This window comes from Pseudorasbora parva, chromosome 14, assembly GCF_024679245.1.
Source record: "Pseudorasbora parva isolate DD20220531a chromosome 14, ASM2467924v1, whole genome shotgun sequence".
Taxonomy (NCBI): Eukaryota; Metazoa; Chordata; class Actinopteri; order Cypriniformes; family Gobionidae; genus Pseudorasbora; species Pseudorasbora parva.
This window is the reverse complement of record NC_090185.1, coordinates 26,048,050-26,067,780: the sequence shown is the minus strand read 5'-3', so window position 1 is coordinate 26,067,780 and position 19,731 is coordinate 26,048,050. Positions and strand designations below refer to the sequence as shown.

The 19,731-nt window shown below is 35.3% G+C and overlaps 1 protein-coding gene across 1 annotated transcript; it reads left to right on the top strand.

Moving 5' to 3' along the window:
• Positions 1-40: 40 nt before the first annotated feature.
• LOC137040450 (complement factor H-related protein 1-like) lies at positions 41-3,127 on the top strand. Its single transcript, XM_067416094.1, has 3 exons — positions 41-245; positions 2,192-2,377; positions 2,503-3,127. The coding sequence occupies exons 1-3, from the start codon at positions 59-61 to the stop codon at positions 2,691-2,693; spliced, it is 564 nt and encodes a 187-aa protein (XP_067272195.1). The 5' UTR covers positions 41-58; the 3' UTR covers positions 2,694-3,127.
• Positions 3,128-19,731: the final 16,604 nt, after the last annotated feature.

The window sequence follows — 19,731 nt, the reverse complement described above, 5'->3', positions numbered from 1 at the left end:
GATTTGTTGTTCTCATGGAGGATGATTATAGATCAGATCTTTCTGTTCTTTAGAGATAATGTGTGTTAAATACCTGCCAGCAAACATGAGATCAGACAGAGACCTGGGGCGTGAGGTTTCAGTCAGACCTGGAGAAACAATAACTCTTTCATGTGATCGGGAGGGACTGGAATTACAAGGACAGAGACAAATCAGCTGCTTGGCAAATGGAGAATGGAACGCCCCATTCCCTAAATGTGCAGGAGGTAAGGTTCACATTTACTAGTCTATAGTCAATACTAGTCTAGAGTTTTACTATCAGTGTTTGCAATAAAATAAATGCTCAACTTTGGTAGGTAATTGATCGTCACACAAGTCTCTCTTAACTTGGGCTAAGAAGCAACTCGGAGGGAAGAAAGTAAAAAAAAATAACAAGGGTAACCTTTTACTATAACAAGACATGAATAATCATGTATTAATACATGAATTAATAGTTAATTCAACATAAACTCATGATTAGTGAAGATATGAACTCCTAATGAGGAGCTATCCTGAACTAAGAAACGAGTCATAAGAATTAATGCATGAATAACTGAAGCGTTAATACATGTTAGTACATGTTTGATAATTAATGCATTAAATAAATTGTAGGGTACACTAAATATATATATATATATATATATATATATATATATATATATATATATATATATATATATATATATATATATATATATATATATATATATATATATATATATATATGGACCCACTTTATATTAGGTGGCCTTAACTACTATGTAGTAACATTTTAATTAAACATTTGATACAATGCACTTATTGTGTACATACATGTTTTTACATTGTACATTTTAAATAATACCTGCATGTAATTATGTCTGTAATTAATTTCTGTAGTTACATTTGTAATTACAAATTGGCACTTCCCTTACACCTAACCCTACCCTTAAACTGACCCTTATCACCACACCTGTCCCTAACTCTACCCGTATCCCACCTCAATATCAGCAAACGTGTTTTGCAATACAATTTGAACACAGTAAGTACATTGTACTTATTTTTTGATGTAAGTACATAGTACTTAAGGCCACCTAATATAAAGTGGGGCCACATATATATATATATATATATATGTGTGTGTGTGTGTGTGTGTGTGTGTGTGTGTGTGTGTGTGTGTGTGTGTGTGTGTGTGTGTGTGTGTGTGTGTGTGTGTGTGTGTGACTGAAAGCCACAGGATTAGTTTTTCATAACTTTCACTGATCATCCTTATCAAACTTAGAAAATACTAAATCTGCTATATTTAATCTCAAAAGGTTGTAAGGCCGCCCAAATCGTCCCAATGGAGGCTAACGATTGCTGGTCTGCCATATTTATGTAGCATTAGCATGGCAATCAGTTTCAACATTGATGAATACAAAGTTTGTACATTAACACAAATGCATACAGTCTCACACTTTTCAAAAAAGTTTTGAATGATGTGCTGGTAATGTAAATATTTTATTCATGTCATGTATGCACATTCAAGTTCACTCAAATACATACTCATAACGTCATGTACATCCTCACACTATCTGTGAATAGGCACGAAATAAAACATGAATCACACAATAACGCTATATGGCCTGTCTCTAATTGTGTGTCATAACTGTATGGCTGTGGTCTGTCATATTATTATTAATAAACATTCATAATTTCATTGTTTCATTGTTCATCATCAAAAACTTTCATTGTGTTGCTATCGTTGAAATGTACCGCACTCCCTCCCGTTATGTCACTTCCGGTTTTTACCATTTTTAGATAATTTTAAAATCTAGTTCCTACATTATTGTTCTATAGATTGACTCCCTGGAGTCTCTAACTTGCAACATTAAAGTATCATAATTGAATTTCAATAAAAAATGGCTCTATGGCTGTATATTACTCTGTTCCTATACTACTTTAAGTTATTATGAGTCTTGGGTGACAACATTTCAAGTGTCTAGTTTAAAATAAGTCTAGATTTATGAATATAGACCAAGGGGTTTTAAGAGCTGCAGACATTTATTTGGGTGTGTCGTTTTCAGAAAATTCTCAAAAATAAGGGTGGATAAAAAAGCATGTGGCTGATATTCAGATTTATTAATGCCAATTGCCTTTTTTGTGTGATCTAAAAAAAGTCTAAAAATAAAAAATAACTTTGCTTTGTCCTCAGGGAAATGTGGGCCACCCCCAAATGTGGACTTTGCAGATACAATAGAAATGATAAAAAAGGAATATGATTCAGAGGAGAGAGTTGAATACATCTGCTTTAATAAATACACACTGGTTCAGGATCCCCCCTACACCAAATACTTGACCTGTGAAAACGGTGAATGGAGAGGGACTATTAGGTGTTTAAGTAAGTATGAACATCTACACCACATACATCAAAGACATGTGAGGCTTTTCACACTGTATCTTGTAACTGAAGTTAAATCAATGAATGAATATTGTAACACTGACAGTGAGATGTGTTTGTTTCAGAGCCCTGTACAGTGACGGTGGAGGAAATGGATAAAAGAGGTATAGAGCTGCGATGGGGCGGACGGCAAAAGATATTTGTATCACATCATGATAGAGTCACCTTTGCATGTCAGAGGGGGAAATACTTAACAGTCAATGAGCTAATACAAATATGTAATGATGGAGTGTTGATTTTACCTCAGTGTGAGTGACAAGGAGAATAAAACATCACTGATGCATCAGCTGTATTAATAAGCCAAAACAAATGAAGCAAATCAAAATATAAACCCTTTTTTCCCAAATTTCGATTCTACATTTTGAATGCAATTAAAACTAAATAAATGATTTAATCAAATCAACATGTTTAAAATGTGCATGTATAAAAATGACAATGAGCTAAGTGAACGTGTGTATTATAGAGAGTACAATGAAAAACCTTTCAAAACTTGATTGCAAAAAGCCTGTAAAACTAAAGAGAAAGTTGCAAATAATTAAGTATTCAAATATGAGGGGAAAGAAACACGTGTTATTAAACTTTCCTTTTGCTCTGGGTTTTCTGCTATTAACATATGACCACTGACATGTCTATATGTAGTATGATCATGATTTATTGGAGACAGAGCAATAATAAACATATATAAAAATATGTTTTTATTAATTGTGTATATTGGTTCGACATGAATCAATTAAGTTAAACAAACTTCAACATCATGAATGAATGCATTTTAAGTGACCCAATTAATTCATCTCAAAGTTATTTGGGTTTATCTCTTTGCCTGCATTTACACTGCAGGTCTTGATGCACTTTTCTATATTGGTGACTATATCCACATTTTGATGTCCCACTTACATCATCTTTTAAAAGCGACCCACACATCTTTAACCTGTTAAGCTACATCCCAACTTTTTTTTAAAAATCCCAAGAAATGTATACTCAGACAAAAACAGATACAGTTTGTGAATCCTTTGCACTAAAAGCATAATTATGGTCTTATTTGAAAGTCAAAATTATATCATTTTTTATAATCAAAAATAGCTATAATAAGCTTCAAAGTTTTGTAAAGTTATTAGAAATTTATTTGTATGAAATATCTTGATGAACAAAAACTGAAGTTGGCCTTGGAAGAATCTAGAAATGCACTACAGCTAAAGCCACAAGTCTGACCATGTTATATTTCAGATCTGAAGATGATCAGTCTAAAACTCTGAATTTTATTAAACGTTTTACAAGATCGTTTCATGTGATTTTATTTTGAGATTTCTCTAAACTATCAACTGATGTATATTGCCATGTCTTCTGAGCTTTCATTCAGTGTATTTCCTCTATTGTTTAGAGGTGCAAACTGCCCCATTCAGTTTGTCTCCCCGGCACACATTCACACTTCTGCGGACTGGTTATGGCTCCAATTATTATTCTTTTGTCTGCATTATAATTACTAACGACTCTCTATTCAAACTGTTCTATTCAAACCTCATTTCTAAATTAAAACCTCTCACTTTACCCTCACTGAGACTCTATCGAATGCATTTCGTCCAATTAAGCATTTCAGTAGTTTTACATTTAAAAAATGTTCATAAAAATAAAGTATTTACTCAGTGGCAGGTGCATCTAGGGCAAGCTAGCATGTTAGCTTAGCACACCAGCAAAACAACAATTTATAAGATTAAAATCACATTTTATTCAAAACTTGCTTCATATCACTTTATACTTTATAAGTCGATTGTTTTATATAACAATCTGTGATCTCATGTAACTTCGGGTAAAAAAAATCTGACAGAAAATACACAATGCTAAAAGCTATGTGGAATAGCATTGCATTATAAATATCATCTATTATGAACACCCAACATGGCATAAACAACACAGACCAACCATATTTTGTCGCAAATGTGTGTTTATTGTCTTCAAATGTGTCTTTCTGCATGAAATAACGATCTAACGATCTCTGGCAGCTTTGTCTTATGTCATATAGTTCCTGGTTTCTTCTTCTTCTGCACTTTCCATATAGACTGAATTGTTCACTAGTACAGCTCCAGCGCCCTCCTAGCCCAGAAATCTAGACGCACCCTAGCGGCAGCAAATCTAATCTGACGCGAGTGTTGTCTAGCAACTCTCAATACTCTTCTGAGCTGTAAACGCCAAACTCTGGTCGGGCCAATCACATCGTGTATAGAGTCAGTGGGCGGGGCTTAACATAATGACGACAGCCAAATTGCTTGCGTGCTTCTAGTAAACACAGAAGCTGGCGAACGGCGGTCTTTCGAATCAGCTTTGACCGCGACACTGGAAGACTTGGAGTTAAGCTTTTCTCTGAGAAAAGAACAAAGAACGGCACTGAAGTCATTCTTAAAAGGGGGAGATGTGTTCGGAATGTTTAATCTATCAACGAGCTCCGTTTCACCTTCGTTGCTCTGGTTGGTTGTAGTGCTATCCTATCGCATGCAGAGGGACTTTGAAAGACAACCGTTTATCCCGCCCCTCAGATTGAGCTGTCAATGGTGAGTTTCCAGACCAAACATCTTGATGTGGGTCTGGCTTGTCAGGCCAGCGCCCTCCGGCTGCCAGAGTGAACTGAAAACAGTACATCACAGTCTACTGTACTCATAATGATACATCCGTGGATTTTTGATAAAGATTAAATAAATAATGTATAGAAATTTGACTCGATCATATGAGAATCTTTCAATATTTCTCCACATCTGGAGCCCTGAGGGATGTTGTTTTGTCGAGAGTCTTCATGACGACCACAGAGGAGTTTTTTATGAATGGGAGTAAATGACGCGCATATTACAATCAAAAGGTAGCGACGCCCAAGATCATATTCATAACTCCTGGCACATATTAACACATTACGGTCACTATAAGACTTTCAGAATAAAACAGAGGTAAAACATTTTTTACTTTGTTCTTAGATCTGTTTAATGATGTATAGTTTGTCAAGGTAATTACTTACATCTGATAGTAATTTTGAGCTAATTTTAGAAAGAGAGCTTCAGTGCGTCCACGTCCTCGCGGACCTTAAGAGGTTTTTAAAGATCAGCAAAACATTTATTTCATAAGGTGGAGAAAAACAGGAGAGCCCTTGACAGGGTTGCCAGGTTTTCACAGCAAAACCCACCTATTTGCTACTCAAAAATGTGTTAAAATAGCCAAATTCGGCATGACAACTGCAGACTTGGCAACACTGGCACTTGATCGCAGTTTGTGACCACCTGAGTTGACGTCATTCGTCTCCGTCCTTTTTTTTAATGACATAAGACTCGCATTTACTGGGGAATATCCGAGTTGACCTCTTACATGGCAGACGCAAATGCACTTATCCGATTCATTTTCAGATTTATTACCACATATGAGTGAGGCCCAATCTGAGGATATCGGATATTTTTCTCCTGCTTACACGTTCATATGTCATATTCGATTTGTGCCACATGAGAGGGAAAAAAAACTCAAGCATTCAGTTTCATGTATTCATCCATCCACTTCAATTTCATATATTTTAATGTTACACATCTGAATTATTATACTGCACTAGCTAGTTGACTAACTTTTAGCTTGACACGGCATTATGCGTGCGCACGCGCCCCCGTCATTCACACAGAGACGCAAAACATGGAATAGTAATATTAAAATAGTATTTAATATACACAGACACTGGTATATTCGGCTGCAGTCTGGAGCCCTGCGTGACGTGACTGAACGCAGCTGCGGGACCGAATATAGTCTACTTTTGAGTCGATGCTATACATGTACTTGGTTCCCCCGAAGTACCGGTACTTGTGACATCCCTACATAAAACCAGGGTTAATTTTCGTAAGGGGATCATGGTTCCGTGTAATCACAAACTGTATTAGGCCCCATCCACACGAAGCCAGAGCTTTCCCAATCCAATCTTTTTTTCCCCTCATTTCAAGAAATACGCAAGATTACCGAAACTAACTAAAAGTGATGTTGTTTGCATGCCAGGCCAGTGTGTGGCGCTGTAATTCTGCCAGAGAAATACACTAAAAACGGAGAAGAAGAGTTGTGGCCAGAAGCGGTATAGCAGTGGTTGGAGGTGAGGCAAAATCTCACAATAAAATAACAATAAATACATTTGCTACTTAACAGATGTGTTTTATTAATGCCTACACCTACCCCAACCCAAAACATACCCTTACAATAATGTAGATACGGTAATTAAATGACGCGATATTGATGTGCACATGCCCAGTGCCTGTATTTGTATCCCTTAACTCTTTCACCGTGCTGGAAGTAGTGTGATGACATCACCGTTTCAGAAAATATACGGATTTGCTGTACGCAAGAGGGTGGAAGACGTTGCATTCTTTAGAGGAACAAAAAATTCTACATATGCATTACTGTATGACCCTATTGACATATTGACATGTCAAGTGAGAATAGAATTATTATTAGCTGAGATATATTATTTTTGAACTGATATTATTGCTGAAGCAGAGGTTTTTATACTGTATCTAAGGTTTGGAATATAGTTTTTGCTATTGTGGGATGTTGTGTGTTAGCATTCTTAAATACTACAAAAACAATTCATAATTTTGTTGGTAGGTATAGATTGTCTGTTAAAGGTCCCGTTTTCCATGTGTTTTTGAAGCTTTGATTGTGTTTACAGTTCATGTTTCGCGTGTAAAAAAACACTGTAATTTTCACACAATTTACTTATCTGTATACCGCTGTTTCCTCTGTCCTAAAAACGGCCTGATGATTTCCTTGTTCTATGAAGTCCCTCCTTCAGAAAACGTAACGAGTTCTGATTGTGCCAGCGGTTCCCGGTCGACAGCAGCTTAGCGCACGTTGCCCAGAAAGGTCTCGCCTGTTACCATAACAGGGAGATGAACGCGCTCAATGTTATTGTAAAAATGTCTATATTACCTTATCAATTTGAGCCGTATTCAGACCTGGAGAATATCTAAGAGGATCGATTACAACCTGCTCAGGAAAGACTTTTGCAGGATGTTTCATAATGGTAAGCGGTTTATTTAGTAGTAGACATACTTTTACGTTTGGCTGTTACAAATTGCAATGTTAAATGTTACAAACTGTTATAAATATGTTCCTTGAACAGATTATTAGATCAAAGACCATGGATATGCAGTGTTTGTTACTGTTTAGCACATTTACATTTCCATATATACATGACTACTGTAGAATAATAGCTTCGCAATAAATCGGAAACAAACATGGCTTTACTACAGTAAGTTACGTCACATAAACATAGAACAATGATTGGCGTGGCTGCAGCTGAACCAGCATGTGGTTAAACAGTAAACAACAGATATAATAAATCATTTAAACTGATCATTACACACAACCAACAATCGATGGTGTCTGATTGAATTACTACACTTTTAAAAAAAGTTTGTCGGATTAGTTTCAATTACCATCTAACATTAGTTAACAAAGCTAAACAGAGTTGCCCTTTGTGTAATGAGTTACATAAACTGTTATATGCACCTACTTAAAGGTAGGAAAGGTAGGAATTGGTTAAAAAACTTTTTTTTCCAAAATATAAAACTTGAGTGTCTGTAGACCTCTCACGACTGTTTTAAAGACAGCTTATTATTTCCATTCACTCCACCTTCTCCCTTCTGGGCTTTTTCCAAAGGCACGCCCCCAAAATACACAAACGCGCTGGCCGCTCAGCTGGAAGACGCAGTATTTACCTCAGACGAGCGGTGTGCATGTAGTGACATCATGTCAGAATCACATGTAATAAAAAAATGAATATAAACAAATAAGATGTCTTTTAATACTCACTATCAAGCTAGAATGGTAAAGTTTAAAAAATATATTTTTTTGATTTGGTAAGGAGCTGGGTACCATCATGTTTTTTCAATAACATCAATTATATTTTAATGAAGATGAATTTCGTGTAAGATTCATAACATATACAGTGTTTTACATGTAAGAGTTTCCATGATGAAAGCATTGCTGATTAGTAGCAGCTAAAGCTAACTTAGCTCTAAAAAAAGTTCCTGGATGCGGTGTACTGGCTTTTACACATGCATTTTGTTATCTAAAGTTGAATTTTGCGAAATTCAACACAACAGCGATCAACTTGAGCTAAGCATATTGAGTATTTATCATCTCTACTAATGGCGAAGTGTATAACATTGTAACTTTATGCTAAGTAATGTCAGGTTAGCTATATTAGGCAGCTTCATGTGCTCTTGATACATGCTTCATGAAAACATAAACCAAAATAATTTAGAATCAAAATGAAAGATTACCTGTCCAGCAGAAATACAGCCAGCAATGAGTCGTTTTTCAGGTCCCTCAGTTCTCACCATCGTTGAAAAGCCACGCAGATATTTACTCGCGTTTGATTTCTTTGTTTATCCAAAGACTTTCTGTGCATTGCCTTTTCTCGTACTGTCTTCCTTTTGCATTGTTTGCCTTCGCTGACTGTAAAACCCTGCACTGTGAATTTTGAATGCTCTTTCTCTGCCATTATTTTGCCTAGGTTTCTTGCCTCTTGAACTGCTCGAATAAGCGGTGGTTGCCATGGTAGCGAGAGAGAGTGACAGTCGCCCAAGCCAATCATTTGTTTAGTCCTGAACAAAAATAATGAGCGGTGTTTATTGCAGATTAAAAAGTCTAGAGTCACTCGGTTTTTATACTCTCCTTTTCAGAGTACTTACATTTTAATTATGGATTGACATATAAAGAAAGTTTAAACAAATTTGGATAAAAATGTTTAGATCAGTCTGTCCTACCCTACCTTTAAATAATAAAATGCACTTACCGGTTGTGGTCCATTAACAACACCTTCTCCAGACAAAAAGGGACCTGCTTCATCTTTCAAGAATAATCGGTAACACTTTAGACTACGGTCCAGAAAGTACTGCATAATTAAAGTGTATTTACAGCATAACTTTCAGTAATTATAGTGTAACTATTAAGTAAGTATGTGTAGGTATAAGAAAACAATATGTAATATTTGGGGAATAAAGGGGTAACTATCAGGAAAAATAACAAATTATTTATACTGTAAGTATTTTTTTTAATTAAGGGGTAATTATACTGTAAGTATTTTTTTAATTAAGGTGTAATTATACTGTAATTATTTTTTAATTAAGGGGTAATTATACTGTAAGTATTTTTTTAATTAAAGGGTAATTCTACTGTAAGTATTTTTTTAATCAAGGGGTAATTATACTGTAAGTATTTTTTAATTAAGGGGTAATTATACTGTAAGTATGTTTTAATTAAGGGGTAATTATACTGTAAGTATTTTTTAATTAAGGGGTAATTATACTGTAAGTATTTTTTAATTAAGGGGTAATTATACTGTAAGTATGTTTTAATTAAGGGGTAATTATACTGTAAGTATTTTTTAATTAAGGGGTAATTATACTGTAAGTATTTTTTAATTAAGGGGTAATTATACTGTAAGTATTTTTTTTAATTAAGGGGTAATTATACTGTTTTTTTTTTTAATTAAGGGGTAATTATACAGTAAGTATTTTTTAATTAAGGGGTAATTATACTGTAAGTATTTTTTATTTAAGGGGTAATTATCGGTGTAGTTACGGGGTAAGTATGGATGTGCGGGCTGGAAATTAAAGTGGCTCTTGTTCCCCTCTTGTTTCATGTAGTTACGGGGTAAGTACAACAAAAACAGAAATACAATCTGATATCGCTCAAATATTTATTTGAAAAACAACTTAATTCAAAACAGATTTATAACACTTATTCTTTTTTTTCTTTTTTTTTAAATACATTTTTCATTTCAAATGATAACGTCCTGACAGAAAGAGGCACATTTTGTCCCAAAAATATTATTTCCGGTTTCTCATAAGTTTCGGAAAGGTTTTTTTTTTTCTTTCAAGTATGGGCCTTGTATGGGCTGTATGGGATCCTCCCACACAACTAGAATGAAAGCACAAATCATTCAAATGCGCTACTATTCCATTGTTTTTCTGTGTAAACACTAGTCTGACGGGTAAAACTGTTCCGCTTGCTACTGCTAACATTAAATTTTACCAAATTATGTCCTCATAAACCACGAGTAAACACACACAAATGTTGTCAAACTCGCAAGCATGACAAGCCTTGGCGGCGATACGCAAATACAGTTCCAGTATATGCCATTAAGGCGTCCTGCTGTAGTCGCCTTTGCTGCTTGTGCTGTCATTTTTTTAGCCTCTAGATCTGATTCTGGATCATATATGAATGGCTAAATCTGACTGATCTCAATGGTTTATTTAGGATTAAAAAAATTCTCCATGATTAAGGATGTCAGAGCTTTCAGACGCTCCCAACGCAATAGCTGCGCGTGCTCGTCATTCACTCCGCCCACACGATACACCTCCAATCGCTTTTTCTTTTTCTTTTCTTTTTCTCGAAAAGACTCGGTACAGTGTATCTTTCTTCTATAAATATAATAAAACTAAAGACTTTTTAGAAATATGAAGGATGCATTACTACTCTATAGGTACTCAAGATTAACTCCCCCATGATGTTTCACCCCCATCATATATATACATTTTATCAAACATCACTGCATTTAGCTCAACCTACAACTCTGTTATTACTCAGGTAAAAAAAAATACATTAGAAAATGTTTGTTTATTTTATGACTCAACATGTATGTTAAGAGTCAGCATTTTCTGAAAGTTAAGCAATTATAGCAATTTTTCTTGAAAAAAAGAGTTTCTGGTCCTATGTTGAACATATTGTGTGCCAAGAATCTGTTATCATGACAAACATTTGCAAATCAAGACCTTTGAGTTTAACAATTCAGTGTTTACCAAAAGTCCAGGACGTAAGATCCAGTAAATGACATCCAGCTTTTACATTTCCAATTTTTTTTTTTCAGTGTGAGATAAGGACAATCTCCTAAGAGGTCATAAGAGACAACAACAATTTATAGCAATTTTTTGTCACATTTCTGTCTTGTTCTGTTGCTTGGTTTTTGCTTAGGTCACATGTTTCTTTGTTCTCTCCCTGCATCCCAATTCGCATAATATCCATCCTAAATAGTATTCGAAAATAGAATTAATATGTCCCAAATCGTAGTATGTTGAAAAGAGTATTCCAAAGATTCCCGGATGGTTTACTATTTCCGGTCCGAAATCGAAGTATGGATCGATGGGCACTCTTACGGCTGATATTGCCCACGCGAGTTGGACGAGGATTTGATTAGAACTACAAACACAGATAAAAAGCATTATAAAACTACAAACATGACGGCTGTGCGAGTTCACCGGTTAAGTAGAGAAGTTTAGATAAAGGGGTTTGAGTGACCAACTATCAATATTTAACCTGACAAAAATATATTTATTAAGTGTTGGCCACATTATATTTCACCTGCAGCAGCATTGTGAACTATTTTAATGACACGTTTGGCCATTAACTTTTAAATGCATTATTATATTTAAACTGCAAACACATGAGGAGAGTCTCTGACCCACAAAGACCCACACATGGCAGATCAACGAGCGGCTACATTTCTCTCCGATACGGTAGGAGATTAATCTGAATGTGGAGGATTTGAACTGTGTCGAACCTGACGATGATTGACAGGGCAGATAAACGGTGACGGGATACACATAACTAAGCGACAGAGTCCGTTAAAGATGGCGAAGTAGTATGTCCCGAAGCTTGCATACTTTTCTGTTACACACTCAAAAGTATATACCTTTTCTTCACAAAAAGAGCACATCATTTTAGGACGTAGTATAAATAGGCGAATTGGGACTCAGCACCTGTTTCCCGCCACTTGTCCGTTTCCATAGTCACCCTCGTTAGTTTAGTTCTGTCAGCTGTGTTTAGTTAATTATCATGTGTCATCTGTCCCCCTCATTATTTCCAACACAGTCTCACCCCTACTCGTCAAATGTTGCCGAACGGTCAAGGGACCCTGACGTCAGCTGTTGACGCACAGGGTACCCCTAAATCGCCATTTTTCGACGTACTGGGTAATCCACTGATTTCAATGAGAAACCTAGGACGTCATAAACAGACGTGTTGGGCATGTGAATGTTATCGTTATGATGGAATATATTGGGTTATAATTTTTACATTATGACATGTTGGAGTGTGATTCTCAATTTAATCAGCCAGCACAATTGTATTTACATTTATTTACGCTATGATACACGTTTGAAACAGCAGTCAAACCCCACCCCGCCCTAAACCTACCCATTTGCGTATTAAATGATATAAAACACAGACTGTAACAGACAACAGGCACACTTTATTGAAAAAGTCCAACTATTCCGAGGCCAAACGATTGAATTGTGTGAAGAAAAGACCCAAAAGCAATCACCGTCTCTATCCGCGCCGCGCGCCGCGCGCGCCCCGGCGTCACACTGAAGACGCCACAGGTAGACCCCTCGGCGTCACGCGATGGACGAACTGGGAACCCAATTGCTTTCAGTGGGAAACCTTTGGCGTCAACATTAGACGGCAATTCTATCGGTATGAAATCGCGCTGAAGAAGTCTCATTCAGAACACATCGCGATGTTTGGCATCAGATCACGTGTGCCACATGTTGGTGAGTAGTCATACATATTATGTCCTAATATATGATATAAAGTATTTTCTGCTTGTCGTTATCGATCATGTTCAGTCACTGCATTGTATCTGTCATCATCTCCACTGAGGCTTTGCATTTCTTTGCTTTCTAAATAAACACACCTTGCTAATAGGGTGATTAAACACTGTCACGTGACGTGCTATAGACCTTTAAACATTTGTTAATATTTAATAATAATTACTAGTGTAGTTCCAACGTGGCATTTGTAGTAGAAGCACAATAAAAATAAATAAAAAAAATGTCATGCGTTTACCACAGTATTGGTAGTTTTAATGTGATATTTGTTGTAAATAAACAGTAGCCACAACAATTACCATGCTTTAAATGCATTTTAATGTAAAATCCAAATATTGTTATTTAAATAGTATACTTTATAATGCTATATATTATATATTATGACTTTTTTCTCTCTTTCTTTTTTTTTTTTTACCTGAAAAGACCAAAAGGGCCTCTCGGACTCAACCCATTCTTGTTTGTGGAGAAGTAACGGAGAAAACCAAAAGCTGCAACAGCAAATATTTGTAATGGTATGTATGTGTTGGTTTGAACCCTTTATCAAACAATTTATTTAGCATTTGTTGTTACTTATTCTTACAAATCCCATATCTCAATCAGTAATAACATATTCCCGAAGTCTTAATAATTCACAAGATTTAACAAGTTGTCAAATTCGTATGATTCTCGTACATATAGCTCTGAAAAAAATGAAGAGACCACTTAACATGGATTTCTAAATGTTAAGTGGTCTCTTAATTTTTTTTCCAGAGCTGTATTTGTATATGAAGAGTTCAGATGCAAAAGCCTCAAAAAGCCACTTCGGTCACATGACATCAGATATTCAATTATTTTTTCTTAATCAGATCACTTGCACTGTTTATAACGTCCCGTTTGCATGTAAATAATTTATGTGATCACAAAATCAAGTGAGTTATCTACATTTTCAAACAAATTCTTAGGATATAGCTTGCTATTACATACTTTTAACTGTCTTAATTTATATGTTTTAAAAACAATAGTATTTGCACAGAGTAAATGATACTTTCTTGTTTTACAGAAGAGAAGAAAGACCAGACCTTATAACGAAGCAAGCTAAGAAAATAAGTCCTTTGTTTAGGGTGAGGAAGGAAGATGGACATCTTGTGCCCGAAGAAGACAGAAAAGTGCGCAAGTCCATTGGTATGTCTTGTATTGAAGCAATGCTGTAATATGTAGTACAACATTTGATGTTGATCTCTCAAAGGACTATTCATTTCAACAGTGATCATTCTTTCTACTCTGATAAAATACGTACCAACTCCTAAAATAAGCAAATGAGGTTCTGTATCTTGGATTTATTTAAAATGGTAAATATTTGTTTTCCCTTTTTGATACAATTATTATTACACTTTTGGCCTTCAGTTCTTAAAAACTGCACCGTCTTTTTGTCTTAAAAGTAGACAAGTGTGGGAAAAAGCATTTAGTTGTTATAAACTCCATGTATTTCTCCATTGTTTTGTAGACCATGGATGGTTCTGGGTAGCTTTAGAAGATAATGAGTTGGGACATATTAGGAATCAAATAGTAAATGTTCTTTGAAATATCTGGTTAGTTCTTTCTAAAAGATCTACTGTTTAAAAGGTTGCTGTTGATATTGGTAAATTAGTTTTTGATCAGTACTTGGCTAATATTATGGGCTGAAATATTATACATAATGCTTCAATGTGTATATTATTTTATGTACTGACTGCTGCTTTGTAAATTTAAATCAGGAATTGGCATTTCTGCCCATTTTGAGGTGGAGAGTTTACTGAAGAACATAGGTTAACCTGACTGTACATTAAACTTAATATGAATTGTGTTTGTTGTTTTACTTTTAGACCAGGACTGGAGAACGCCGGATTATACGACTTCTTCCTCTGGTTGAGAAAAGGCTACACAACATCAGTGATCACATCATCTGTACATTGATTATACTGTAGGGTACAAGTGGGCGAACTGTTTAGAAGAAGAAGAACATGAACATGATAGAGGGAAGAGACAGAAACCAGTCTAATTGTAATAATGAATCATTATTTTCCAACACTATATCAAATCTGTTTTCTGTATCATAGTTGACTGGATGGGATTATGTGGCACTCATTTGTGTGGCTTCAGCAGCTGTGAATGGATTAATATGATGTTAATGTGTTTTTTAAAACCCATTTTTATTTATCTTGAATCTAATTTGACTTTATTCTACTTTATCAACTGTATACTGTATCCTCCAATAAAGTGTTAAGTGATAAAGTATGGTGAGTATTGTGTATGGTGTTTGGTACAGTAAATACACATTCAACAAGTTTATTTAGGTTATCTAATTAATTACCAAGAATATTTTTACTTGAGAAGTAAACATTTTTTATCTGGTTATATTATATTTGGTACAATGCTCCAAAAAGTTGTATATACTTGCATGCTGTGACAAGTATGTCAGTTTTCAGTGAAATAAAGGGAAGGATTACAAACACTTCAAGCTTAACTGAAGATGATCCATGTTGATCATTCTGGTACATCTACTACTGCAATAAAAATTAAAGCATGCACATTTTCGATGCCAGGTACGTGAAGAGGGTGTAGATGAAATTGTGACAATGTCTCTTGTTATTTTACTTAATGGTGCATGGTCCTATATTTATTAGTAATAATGAAGTGTAAATAATATAAATAGTTTTTGTTTACTCTGGACAGTGGATAATGGCAAGTTGTTGCAGGTTCATCCATTATATTTATTAGTGTTTATCCATAAAATAAAAGAAAACTTAATAATTATTATTTTACAACATTTCTTTCAAATATTTCTGTATCTCATCAGATGGTCTTACAATATCAAAACCTATACACAAGCATGACGTTAGAATAGAAAAGACAAAATACTCTGATATTTAAATGTGACTCAAAGTTTGTTGTCCGTGATGAGGAGAATAGATCTGTGTATGTTGTACTGCCCTTACACCTCCAGGGACCCAGTAGTGGCCCCTTGAAGAGCAAAAAAAAAGCATATTTCAAATGGCTTTAACTCAAAGTCTGGTTAGCGTATCACAGAGAAAATTGGCAGGACAACTGCATATGCAATGTTTACTAAATAATTTTGGCCACAGTTTTCAGACATATATGGAAAGCTGCCATAAAGGTTTTTTTAAAAGTGCTCACAGTAAAATATACAATTTCAGCTTGGCCCTCATATATGTCATATAGGTTTACACAATGAACATATTTTAATATCCAGTTGTCCATTAAATATGTTATTTACTTAACATTTATTGTTTCATTATGAAACCTTTTAAACTACATTACCCATATATCTGGCATTGTATCAATGCAATGGGAAACATGGCGCTGTAGTTCATAGAAGTGTGCAGAAATGCTTAGGGTTAGGGTTGGGTTCTCAGTAAAGGAGTCATTTCTCAGAACATAGCGACACTTTATAGTTAGCTTAACGTATTACTGACGTAATAACACCAAAACATACTTTGTAACATGAAACGCCGTTTTATATGAGTTAAAACAGATAGTCCAATCACAGCGCGTTCTGCGATAAAGTCACAGCCAATGACAACCCAGCTGAACAGAGGCGTCACACTTACTTGTCCATTTATGGTAAATTATATCACATCTCATCCGGTTCAACTGAAGGGGTAGATTCCTTAAAGAATTAATATTTAGGCTAAATATTATATTTATTATAATAAATATTAAATATTATTTATTCTAATTATAGGCTAAATATTTATTTATTCTAATTAAATAATAAAACTCACATTTCAAAATGAAAGTCTTCTTTGTGTGGTTAAACTGATGCATAATAAATATATTTGAAAGAAAATCCATTTTCTATGCAATGGTCTACAAGCATAAACTTCTTTAAGCCATCCTTTACAATCTGAACTCTTGGAATTAAAACGAATATAACAAAAGCACAATGAATGCACACAATTTTGTAAGCATATTCCAATATTTAATGTCAAACAGTTTAAATACAAATGTAGTGCCCATATATATATATGCAAAAAAATAACATTTTACATTCTAAACTTTAATACTATATATTTGCGATTATTGTTCACTTTTGTTGTAACTAAATTAAATGCCAATTAAAATAGTTGATGATTATTGTAAATGTTAACCATTTTCAGTAAGAAAATACTTCTATAAAGTACATTCATGTTACAGTTACATTAACAAGGTAGTGATATAATGATAGGTAGTGAAATAATGATAGAGGTAGTTATGGTGGACATGTACTTTAGTGACCATTGTAATAAAAGTTTTAATGAATAATTATTGATTTCAAAAGGTATGAACTCTCACTATCTTCATTTGTTCAAACAAACAACAAATGCAGAAATATACATTGGACTATAGCATCATGAAGTCAATGCATGACTAGAACTAGTGGATGACAATAGATATGTCCTTCACTAAATCTCCTGATGATAAAGGCATAGGCAGACATCAAGAACAGTTTATGAATATTGGTTCTGCATATATCAAAGAGATCATAAGACTCCACGTGAAGACTTTGAGACACTGTGACAGAGCAAAGGGTGCACTTCACTGGACATGTCCTATGCATGCCCAAACAACAACATCCAAAAACACGTATGAAGTGGACACCACCAGGAGGACGCACGAGACAGGGAAAACCAAGGAAGATATGAGACCGATGTTTCACGAAGACCTCAATGCCGGTGTTCCATGAGAAGATGTGAAAACGTGGCCACAGATCGAATATGTTGGAGGACACATGTTGCCCAATGTGCCCAGGACAGGACATGATGATGATGTTGTCAGTTTATACATTACTGTAGGATTTATTTCTGTAAAAAACGATGCATAATTAAATGTTAAATACATTTATGTAATAAGTTCACAGATATGTGTGCATTCCCATTATTAAAAGTATATAATAGCAAGCTATATCATATGAATTTGTTTGAAAATGTAGATAACACACTTGATTTTGTGATCACATACATTATTTACATGCAAACGGGACGTTAATAATAATAAAAAATAATTGAATATCTGATGTCATGTGACCGAAGTGGCTTTTTGAGGCTTTTGCATCTGAACTCTTCATATACAAATACAGCTCTGGATATACTATACTATTTAAATAACAATATTTGGTTTTTACATTAAAATGCATTTAAAGCATGGTAATTGTTGTGGTTACTGTTTATTTACAACAAATATCACATTAAAACTACCAATACTGTGGTAAACGCATGGCAAGTGTTTTTTTTTTTGTTGTTTTTTTTTATTGTGCTTCTACTACAAATGCCACGTTGGAACTACACTAGTAATTATTATTAAATATTAACAAATGTTTAAAGGTCTATAGCACGTCACGTGACAGTGTTTAATCACCCTATTAGCAAGGTGTGTTTATTTAGAAAGCAAAGAAATGCAAAGCCTCAGTGGAGATGATGACAGATACAATGCAGTGACTGAACATGATCGATAACGACAAGCAGAAAATACTTTATATCAAATATTAGGACATAATATGTATGACTACTCACCAACATGTGGCACACGTGATCTGATGCCAAACATCGCGATGTGTTCTGAATGAGACTTCTTCAGCGCGATTTCATACCGATAGAATTGCCGTCTAATGTTGACGCCAAAGGTTTCCCACTGAAAGCAATTGGGTTCCCAGTTCGTCCATCGCGTGACGCCGAGGGGTCTACCTGTGGCGTCTTCAGTGTGACGCCGGGGCGCGCGCGGCGCGCGGCGCGGATAGAGACGGTGATTGCTTTTGGGTCTTTTCTTCACACAATTCAATCGTTTGGCCTCGGAATAGTTGGACTTTTTCAATAAAGTGTGCCTGTTGTCTGTTACAGTCTGTGTTTTATATCATTTAATACGCAAATGGGTAGGTTTAGGGCGGGGTGGGGTTTGACTGCTGTTTCAAACGTGTATCATAGCGTAAATAAATGTAAATACAATTGTGCTGGCTGATTAAATTGAGAATCACACTCCAACATGTCATAATGTAAAAATTATAACCCAATATATTCCATCATAACGATAACATTCACATGCCCAACACGTCTGTTTATGACGTCCTAGGTTTCTCATTGAAATCAGTGGATTACCCAGTACGTCGAAAAATGGCGATTTAGGGGTACCCTGTGCGTCAACAGCTGACGTCAGGGGCCTTGACCGTTCGGCAACATTTGACGAGTAGGGGTGAGACTGTGTTGTTATTTCAGTTATCAGTGTGTGTGTGTATAGAAGTTCATCATGTTTAGTCACTCTTTGACTGGTCTCACGTTATATATTGGTGTTAGATGTTCTGTTTCTAGTCTTGGATCTCCTCTTCTCTACCACATCTGACAACATCATATCAAACTTAAATTTAAAGGGTTAGTTCACCCAAATATGAAAATTAGCCAGGGGTACCAACTCTCACACATTTGGCGTGAGACACACGCTTTCAGGCTCTGTGTCACGCTCTCACTCTGCACAACTCAATCTCACGCCAAATGACCAAACCTGCTTTTGATATTAAACAAAGCTAAGCTTTTATTTTTTTAATGTGTTTTAATGTGAAATTTAAACAATAAATAGCGTTTTGTTGCTAATGTGGCATAATGTTAAAGCCAGAGGCGTTGAAAAGCGGAGTTGCGGCATGATCTCGTCTCCCTGCGGCGCGCAGTCACG